The sequence below is a fragment of the Neomonachus schauinslandi genome, chromosome 9, assembly GCF_002201575.2.
Source record: "Neomonachus schauinslandi chromosome 9, ASM220157v2, whole genome shotgun sequence".
NCBI classification, from domain to species: domain Eukaryota; kingdom Metazoa; phylum Chordata; class Mammalia; order Carnivora; family Phocidae; genus Neomonachus; species Neomonachus schauinslandi.
In genome coordinates, this window is record NC_058411.1 from 12818705 (window position 1) to 12829559 (window position 10855).

At 42.2% G+C, this 10855-nt stretch overlaps 1 protein-coding gene across 1 annotated transcript in view; it reads left to right on the forward strand.

Annotated features, from left to right (window-relative positions):
- TTC7B (tetratricopeptide repeat domain 7B) overlaps positions 1-10855 on the forward strand; it is a 222981-nt gene that overhangs the window by 84876 nt on the left and 127250 nt on the right. Inside the window, exon 6 of the mRNA XM_044918052.1 lies at positions 3824-3996. Coding sequence (XP_044773987.1) covers positions 3824-3996 — 173 coding nt within the window. The remainder of the gene's footprint in view (positions 1-3823; positions 3997-10855) is intronic.

Below are 10855 nucleotides of genomic sequence, written 5' to 3' on the forward strand. Positions count from 1 at the left end.
TTCAAACCAGACATTTTGATTTGTAGAGTTCTTTAAGGAAAAAAAAACTCTGAAAAAATGGATAAAAATTGTTGCCAAGTGTCTTTTCTCTCAAATTGACATCCTCCCAACATTTCATAAAACTTCTTGCCTGGTCAGCATGAACAGCTTCTTTTAAGATTTAGAAGCACAATTAAAGTAACTGATGATAGTGGCAAGTGTTCTTATAATTGTTTTAAAAGCTGATTAAAAAGCCAATCTTTCTAAATTGCTTAAATATGGAGCATTTGTTTGTATTGTTGATGTTTTTCTCCCATTAGAAGGTGTGAGTGCATTGAATATTCTGTGGGCATCTGCCTGCTGCTTACTTCAACATTATTCTTCACAGAATTAGAGAATATCTTCCATTATTGCCTAAGGTTTCTGATATTCAGATCAATGTACTTTAACTTCTAAAAATCCTGTGAGGTGGGATTCTGAATAAAGACATGTCAGGAAGCGAGAGAGGTTTCTTCAATTATTATTTTCTTTTCTCTGAGACATATGGTGAGGAGGCTTCCAAAGAAGTCTGGGTAGACTGGAGCTGCCCTTGGACATTTTCAGCTGTTAACTGGTTAGTGTTGACATGAGGGAGGTCACTTCCTCTCTATGTTGGACTTGCGGTGCAAGTAAGTAGACCTTTGGTCTTGGTTGATGAGTCTCAGGTGACCTTGATTGAACTGCTTGCAATTCCTTGAGTGCTTAACCAAAGGTGTGCATCAGAATTATCTGAGGAACTCTGAACAAATGCGCATCCCTATAACTGCCTCAGAAATGCCAACTGACTGGTTTGGGGCAGGACCCGAGAATCTTATTTTCTCATTTCCATGACAGATTCTTTGCCTTCCCTAATGGGGAAGCACTTCATGGGTCTTATTCACTGGTATCTTGGTCTACACTAGCCCTCAGAAAGCTTGTCCAGTTAATGCTGCTCACAACTATATGATTCCTTAAAGATTAGTTGATCATTGCAAATTTATGATGCTCTCATGAGATGGAAAAGTTGCTTTGTAAACTCTATCTGGGCTGAGAAGGATTTACAAGTCCATTTACAGCAACCGCACCCTTAGATAAATACTTCGACGAACTGAAAGCAGGTATTCAAACAAACACTTGTACGTGAATGTTCATAAAGCACTATTTATGCTAGCCAAAAGATGGAAACAATTCGAATTTCTATCAATTGATGTCTAGATAAACAAAACGTGGTATGTCCACCCACTAGAGTATTATTCAGCCACAAAAAGGAATGAAGCACTGATCCAGGCTACCACATGGGTCAACCTTGAACTCATGATGCTGAGTGAAAAAGCCAGACACAAAAAGGCCCCATAGTATAGGATTCCGTTGATAGGAAATGTCCCCAATGGGCAAATCTGCAGAGACAGAAAGCAGATTAGTTGTTCCCAGGGTCTTTGGAAGGAGGGGATGGAAAGTGAGCACTAGAAGGGGACAGGGCTTCCTCTTGGGGTGATATTCTGGAACCAGACAGAGGTGATGGTTGCACAACACTGTGAATATACTAAGTGCCATTGGGTTATACATTAAAATGGTTAAAATGGTGAATTTTAGGTTAGGTACATTTTACCACAATTAAAAAAATACATACAAAACGGACTTAATGACCAAGTTTATACATTAAAGTTTGACTTCTTTCTGGCTCCCTTCCTCCCCTTCCTTTCCTTCTGACTTTGATAGTTACCAACAATTTGTAAGCATTTCAGGGGCAAGCATATAAAACCCGAGTATAAAAAGCGAAAGGTCTGATCAACATTGGTGATTGTGCTGGTCATTTCTCATATTTATCTCCTGTTCTGAACTTGATTTGAGCTGTCAATGCACACAGCCAGACATCCTTCCTAATTGGTTAGTGCAGTGGTGGAGTGACACGTTTAAAATACGCAATCACATCAAAACCTCATTTTAAAAGTCTCTCTGGAAGGTTAATACCTGGAGGTAAAGTGAGATCTAGCATGAGCTGTCTCGTAGTGGACAAGCGAACTGTGGAGGGCAGAGATTTTTATAACTTTAGCATCCCTCCATGGCAGGTATATCCAGAAAATGAAGCTCCTTGTTCATTTTTTTTCCTTTGACATTTTTTTTTCTCTGCTCTAGTGAGTGGAGGTTATTTTTGCCAGTTGATGGTTCCAGCAGAAGTCATTAGCTTATATGACTGCAGGGAGATCGAAATGAAACTATAATGGAAGGTTTAAGAAAACAGTGCAGGAACTGTTTAGGTCCTGAAAATTGTGTTCTTATGAGGATCTTTACAGATGGCTCAGTTGGGGTTGATAGGAGTGCATTTAATTTCACATTTTTATAGACATTAAAGCCAGTGGGTCTTACTTGGGAATAATCAAGAAAATTTGCCTTTACCCAGTGGTTATCAGAAGCCACTAAGCCAGTGATTTGGTTGCATTTAAGTTTCCTTGTGGTGTTTTAGGAGATTTCACGTGGATGAAAACCTAGCAAAGTTCTCTTCTGGAACATATTTATTTAAAAAGTCTCACTCTTAGGAAAGATCAGCATTCTTAGCCTGCATGTTTCCAAAGAATGTGAAAACCTTATGGAAAAACCCGATGGTTGAAGTTTTATTTTGCCACCTTTGGCTGATTGTGGGGTAGCATGGGCCACCCTGAAGTGCACCTGCTTCTGTTCTCAGGGAGATTTTGTGGGGTTTTTTGTTTGTTTGTTTTTACTTCTCTTCTTTATCACTGGAAGATTATGAGGTAAGTGAACCGATATGCATCAGCTAACAAAATATCTCAGTAGATGCCGTATACCCCCTCCTCCCATTCATCAGACGGGGTACTGTTCTAGTACAGAGAGTTTGAAAAGCATAGTAGTCTGTGTCTAATTTAGGATGACAAGATCCAGATATGTCTGGGTTTTCTCAGTGAGAAAAGAGATACCTATCCAGCTTTGAAAAGAGGACTTCTTGATCAGTAGCCACCCTCGCCACCTTGCTTTCTCTTTTGCACAGGCCAGCAGTAACCTTTGGGCTAGAAGGCCCAGGGTGCACTGAGAACAGGGTGCTCATGTGCTGAGTCCCAGGATGGGGCCACCGTGGGACCGGCCCTTGGCACTTCAAAGAGGGAAGGCATTCCAGAAATCTACTCTGGATGCCATCTTATCAGCAATGAAGAGCTTTATTTATTTATTTATTTATTTATTTTTTCAGGAATAATGTCATCTAGGTTGAGCACCAGCTTTTTTTTTTTCCCCCTAAAGATTTTATTTATCCATTTGACAGAGAGAGACACAGTGAGAGAGGGAACACAAGCAGGGGGAGTAGGAGAGGGAGAAGCAGGCTTCCCACGGAGCAGGGAGCCCAATGCAGGACTAGATCCCAGGACCCCGGGATCATGACCTGAGCCGAAGGCAGACGCTTAACGACTGAACCACCCAGGTGCCCTGAGCACCAGCTTTTTGCCAAGTTTGGGTTTTAGCAGGGATCTCTTGGGAGGTGATGAAAATATGTGCAGTTCACCTATGATAAGAGCTTTTGGGAAAGAGCTGAACTAAAAGTTTCAGTCGTTTCAGAATGTCAGAGGCAGGGTGGCTCAAAGGGCACGGACTTATTTTTTAAAATGGCTCAAATACCTTAATGTATTTTCTTTCCTTTTCTTTTTTTGTCATCATCTGATAGAATGTTCATCGGAGAAGTAAAAATGTTTAATCATGAGTCTTGGAATAGTGCCTAGCACAAAGTGATGACTGGAAAACATTGACTGAATGAGCGAATGAGTGAATGAATGATACAGAATAGACTCACGTCCGTGTCTTTGCTCCTTTGTGTTCCCAGACAATAGCCCGGCAATTGGCGGAGATCTTGTTGCGGGGTATGTGTGAACAGAGCTACTGGAACCCTCTGGAGGACCCACCCTGCCAGTCACCTCTGGACGATCCTCTCCGGAAAGGAGCAAACACAAAAACCTACATCCTCACTCGGAAAGCCCGCGTCTACTCAGGAGAGAAGTACGCCCATTGTTGTCCTCATTTGTAGGTTAGGGGATGAGAGGAAAACTTCAGAAAAACTCAAGGATGAGTAGAAGTTCAGGGGCAGATTCTTCCCCTAAAAGAGAACCAGACAGACAAGTCTCATTGGCCAATTTAATGGAGATACCGCATTACTTTTAGTAACTTCAGTGAATATCTGTGCACCAGTGGGCACATTTTAAGTAGGAAAATTCTCTCCTCTCAGTGCTTGGCTACTATTCTTGGCCATCACTGTTGGTCTTTGGGATTCTCATTCTGTTTATAGTAAGAACCCCAGCATTATCCAGCAATCAGAGACAAAGCTGTTTGTAAGCCAGAATTAGCCTTTTTTCTTTTCTTCAACAATTCCTTGATCCTTTTATTTACAGATTTGTTTTAAATGGAATTAGCTACAAGAAGAAGGAGAGTTAACTGTCTGGAAGGCGATGTCTCTTTAGAACTTCTTAATTTTTTTAAGTTTTAAATCTGGGACTTGGCCACCTTGGAGGAAGGTGGGCTAGGGAACTTTTACAGCCTCGGCATGGGCCTTCCCCAGGTTGGGGAGTGGGGAGGGGGGTGGCAGGCAGACACCATGAGGGGCCAAGAGACAGGAGATTGTTGACTCACTCTTGATTCCTCCCCTTAGAGTCTCACCCTCCCATTTTTGCTGGTTCCTGCAAGGATCAGGCATGATGGCTCTTCAGAATCTCTCCATGAGGGGAAGGGGGCGTGTATGAATCAATATGGAAACCTTCCACAATGGTTATCAAGTTGGAAAAATGGCAGAGAGACTGCAGGCGGCTGCTTCTGAGGCCCCCAAAGTGTGGGGGGGGGGGTGGTGTGTGTGTGTGTGACTAGATGCTTATTGCATGTGTCACTTCTGGAAATGATTGTCGCCTTTTCAAAGGGGACAGCATTTCTCCAGCAGGCAGCCTCCTCTTAATCCCTTTACGTTGACCCTGGCATTTCTGTCCCTCATCCTCCTCTTGTTCAGACTGCATTTCTTATATGGATTCAGACAAGTGAGCATATTCTTAGCTTTTTCCCTAGGTTTATTTTAGTTTCCATTTAATCCCCCTTTTTTATGGCCTTGTTGAACCATGAGTTCGCTAAATTCACAGCCTGTGCTTACTCCTTAGTCCTTATCTGGATTCACAGAACATCTGTTCTAGCAGTTCTCAAACTCTCACTTTAAAAATGCTGACCCCTCATTATGGACAATTTAGAAGCAGGTTTGGGGTTCATTTTGAAAGTGAAATTTATATACTAAAAATAGGCCTGAGATTTTTTTTTTTCCCTGCTTTCTATGCTGTTTAATAGACAGGTATATAAGGTGCCAGGTATATTGAGAAACTCAGCTCCTGCTACCTCCCCTAATCAAGCTGGAAACATGGGTAGAGCTCTGTGTTTCTTTGGGTGTTATTCCAATGTGGCCTCACCCGTTGAAGGCAGAAAAGCACGTAATGCGGCCATTTCTCCTTTATCTTGTGAACCACTCAGACTTTGTCACTCTGCTGACATCAACTTCCCCAGCTGCCCAAGGAGAATTATGGAGGCAACATGAAGATCTAGAAAATGCAATTACTAGTTAAAGGGAGATTTCCATACCAGGACTGGTTGCTGAGTCACAATTTCATTCCACACAGATACAATCTGTTTGTTTGTTTTTTTTAACCGTTTTATTGAGATGTGATTCACATACTATACAATTCACTCATTTAAAGTATACAGTTCAGGGGACACCTGGCTGGCTCAGTCAAAAGAGCATGTGCCTCTTGATCGTGGGGTTGTGAGTTCAAACCCCACATGGGATGTAGAGATCACATAAATAAATTTTAAAAACTTTAAAAAAATACAGTTCAGTGGCTTTTAATATAGTCACATAATTGTGCTTCTGTCACCATAATAAACTTTAGAACATTTTTATTACCCCGAAAATAAACCTAGTGCCCCTAAACTATCACCCCCATCCTCCAATCCCTTGCCTTTTTCATATGAATTTTAGTATCAGTTTGTCCATTTCTGCAAAAAAAAGAAAGAAGGAAAGGAAAGGAAAGAAACAGAAAGGAAAGGAAGGAAAAGGCAGCTAGGATTTGGTAGGAATTGCATTGAATCAATTGATCAATTTGGAGGAGTATTGCCATCTTAACAATATTGAGTCTTCTGATCCATGAACATGGGATGTCCTTTCATTTATTTAGGTCTTCTTTAATTTCTTTCAACAGTGATTTGTTGTTTTCAGGGTATAAGTTTTTTACTTATTTCATGAAACTTACTGTGTGTGTGCATGCTATTTTGGATGCTATCATAAGTGGAATTGTTTTCTTAATTTCGTTTTTGGTTTGTTCATTGCAGGTATAGAGAAATACAGTTGATTTTCTGTATTGATCTTGTATACTGCAATCTTGGTGAACTTGTTCATTTGTTCAAATAGTGTTTTAGATTCCTTAGGATTTTCCACATACCAGATCATGTCATCTGCAAATAGAGGTAGTCTTACTTCTTCCTTTCTAACTTAGACGGCTTTTATTTCATTTTCTTCCCTAATTGCTTTGGCTAGAACCTCCAGTACAATGTTGAATAGAAGTGGCAAGGAGTGGTGGACATCTGTGTCTTATACCTGATATAGGAGGGGAAAAGCATCCAGTCTTTCACCATTAAGTGTGAAATTAGCTGTGGGTTTTCATAAATATCTTTCATCAGGTTGAGAAAGTTCCTTTCTAACACTAGTTTGTGGAGTCCTTTTAACTTGAAAGGGTATTTAATTTTGTCAAGTGTTTTTTCTGCATCTATCGAGATAATCATGTACGTTTTGTCCATTATTCTGTTGATGTAAAGTATTACATTAATTGATTTTCAGATGCTAAGCCAACCTTTGTCAAATTTCATTGATGTTTTTTCAAGAACCAGCTTTGGTTTTGTTCATTTTTTTTATTGTGTCTCTATTCGCTATTTGATTAATTTCCACACTGATCCTTATTCCTTCAGTTATCACCATCAGTTTTGAACTTTCTAGTTTTGTGTGTTCACAATAATCCTTCTGGTTTATTAGTAAAGAGAGAAAGAAAGCCTGTTGGGATTATACTTGTCTTGGGGCTCCCTGATCACCAGAACTATCTGATTAGTCAACTCCGTGGCAAAAAGGATGTTATCACCAATTTAGTTATGCTCCTTGGCAGGTGAAAAAGGGAGTCCATAGATAATGATTCAACCCCATCTTGGCCAGTAGTCCCAAACGCTTCCCCCTCCTCAGTTTCTTATGAGAAATATGAGCACAGAGCAGGCTTTAGAAGGCCCAGAGCCTTCCAGCTCCAGCAGATCACAAGGACCATTCAGAATAGCTGGTCATAATGGAATATAACAGAAAAGTGAGCTCTGTCAGAAAACTCCATTCCTTGTCACTGTGGCCTGGACCTGAAATGGAAACAGGATACTCATTCTCCCCCCATCTTGACTTTTGAAAGGAAATAAAATGTTAACAATCCTAGATAGGAAAGAGGGGAGGCATCACATGCCATGGGCCTCTTTACTTACTTCCTTCTAGGTCTTTCTGTGAGGAATTTTTTGACCTTTGCTTATTTATTTATTAAAGATTTATTTATTTATTTGAGAGTGTGTGTGAGGGAGGGGCAGGAGAGGGAGAGAGACTCCCTGCTGAGTGCAGAGCCCGACGCGGGGCTCAATTGCAAGACCCTGAGATCATGACCTGAGTAGAAACCAAGAGTCAGATGCTTAACTGACAGTGTCACCCAGGCGCCCCTGCTTATTTATTTTTTTAAGTAAGCTTTTTACGGACGCATAACACATATTGAGAGAAATACACAAACTGAAAGTATAAAACTTGATGAATTTTTACCAAGTGAACACATCCATGTAATTAGCACCCTTATCAAGAAACAGACGTTGCCAGAAACCTTGAGGCCCTCTTTGTACCCTCTCCTGATTACTACCCGCTACCCAAGGGTAACCATCCTGAATTCTATCCCAATAATTAGTTTAGGCCATTTTTGAAATTTATATAAATGGAATAATATATTAAAAACTCTTCTGTTTAACTTCTGTCTGATATCACGTTTGAAAGATTAATCCATATTTCTGCATGCAGCCGGAGTTTGTTTCCATTATTATGTAGTATCCCATATATACTCCAATATATTGATCAATTCTACTCATGATGGATGTTAAAGTTGTTTCTCATTTGGGGCTGCTTCCATCTCATTCAGGCCCTGGCCCAAATAGCTTGGCTATTATCTTCTCAGAAAGATATTCCCCAATCACTTTATCTAACTGTCCTTCTTTCCGAGCATATTCTATCACATGAGCTCATTTATTTTTCATCATAGCACCTAAAACATTGATTTTTTGTTTGTTTACATGTTTATCTGACTCCTCCTTCTAGAATGTGCTGCAATGAACATTCTCGCACATGTTCCTTAGTGCACACACATCAGATGTATCTTCCTGCTATTGTATTCCTCCTTGTAAAAAAAACACTTGAGATGGCTTAGATCATTAAATGCATATTAGACTTCATGGTTAGCACAAAGTAAGAAAGGAGATTAAAAACTACTCTTGTGCCAGAAAGTGGATGATGAAAACATTGGCTGAAAGCTGGGAGCCAGAAATTGTGCCGAGCTCCTTTGTAGGCCCCACGGGAGGGAGTGACTATCGTGGACTTCTAAATACAGGTCATTGGAACCTCCCTGAGCCAGTGCACCGGGTTTGCGTAAGGATGAGGACGCTGTTGAAAGTGTGAAGATGAGGGCGTTGAAGGGTCAGGAAAAGCACCCGATGGCAGCACTGAAGCCCTGTGAACAACCCGCTGTGCCCCCTGCATGCCGCCCTGTGCTCACCTCGAGCAAACTCGGCCCTCCTTCCGGTCATGTTGGAGGGCCAGTCCTCTCCCCAGGAATGCAGAAGCCCTCAGGCCAGGCCATATGCTTTGTGCGACTCACCCAGTCCACTCCAGAGCATAGCTCAGTGGACTTGATCTGAATGAAGGACGCTTCTTTCTTGTCACGAGGGGGAGTTGGCCTGTGTGGAATTGTGTGCCTGCTGATCCTCAGGTTGGACTAGCTGATCCCTCATAGTCAACAGGTACTCTTAATGATTAATTTAAGTCCTTTTCCTTTCTTGGAACGCTTGTCCTTCCACACAAACCTGAGACCGAGGTACTTTATGCCTCAGCATGTTTAATGGTGTGACTTGGGGATGGGGCAGAGCTGTAGCCATTGTGGGCTTTGACTCTTTAGCTCTTATCCACGGGCTGTGGTTCGGAGGCTGTATTTCTCTGGGAATTCTCTGGGGGTATCACAACCAGGCAAGGTATATTAAAACTAGAAAGGCAAGGGCGCCTGGGTGGCTCAGTTGATTGAATGTCCAACTCTTGAATTCAGCTCTGGTCATGATCTCAGGGGTCGTGGGATTGAGCCCTGAGTTGGGCTCTCTGCTTGGTGAGGAGTCTGCTTGAAATTCCCTCCCCCCTTTCCCTCTGCCCCTCCCCCCGCTCATTCTCTCTTTCTAAAAATAAATACATAAATCTTAAAAAACAAAAAAAAGAAAAACCTAGAAAGGCACCATTGCTGGGCCTTGGAGTTAATGTCATTTATACATAACTTTTTTGTGGGTTGGAGGTGTTCAGAGCACTCCTTGCACCTAAATAGAGTCTGCATTGACACCTGGGTGGTGCCGTTGACTTCCAGACATCCAGCTCGTCATTGGTTGTGTAATAGCTAAAGATGACAGAAAGATGAACTGCAGTTGGATAAAATTGGATTAATTTCTTTTGTAGGATGGCTTCTACCATATACAGTGACATTTTTCACCCATCTGAGAAAATTTTTAGAAAGGACTGTGATCTGGCAGCCTGGGCAAGGTCGTGATCACTGTTCATAAATGGAGATTCTTGCCCTTGTTCCTTTTGTGTAGAGTCAGACAATGAATAGGTAAATTCATCCAAAGTAAGAAAATGAGCAACTTGCTTGAAGGTCAGTCCAGGAGTTAGTAAGGTGGCTGGGTTTAGAACGTAGCCCTTCCATCTTTGCGCAGCAGGACTGTGCTCCTACCTCCTCTGCTGGCCACCAGTCTGTCCTCCAGCAGCGTGTCCTCACTGTCTACGAGCCCTGTGTTCTCTCTGTCCCTTCTTACCCCACACCCTGCCCTTCAGTCAGCGTCCTGTGGGTTTAGGGCCCCAGTTTTTCCACTCCACAAGGCTGAGGCCTGGGCACCCCAGGATCTGCCCTGAGGCTCTTGGGCCCCCAGAGGAGATTGTCAAAAAGAAAGAGCCCAACGATTTCAACCATCTACCCTGAGCTCCACCTCTCCTTCAATGGAGAACAGGGGAGGAATGGCCAGAAATGGGTCTGGAGAATCCACATGTAGTGGAAGGGGTGTTCTGGTGTATAGTTTTCAGCATGTCTCTTAAAACTGCCCTTCCTCCTCCTCTCACCCCCCACTTCTTCCTGCCAGCTCTGAGAGTTTGCCGCGCTCCTGAGTACCCATCCCGCCTGCCTCAAAAGGAAGGGTTGAGAAAGTGGAATTAGAATCAGTTAATGTGCTATTTGTTAGCAGCTCTGGCAAAAATAACACAATTTAGCATTTAAGCAGGCGGGATGGCTCAGATGGAATTTGGGGATTATCCGTGGATTGAATTGGCTGGTGTTAAGTCATAATTAGCACGGGCTCTCTCTTCTTTTCAATTAGTCTGGGCAATGCAGAACTGGCTAGTCGTGAAAAAAATAGTCAGTGTTATTGCTTGATTGGTAAGGTCCCAGTGGTATGTAAGCACAGCCAGAATATCAGGAAATGATTGCTGGGCAGACACACACACACACACACACACACACACACACACACACAC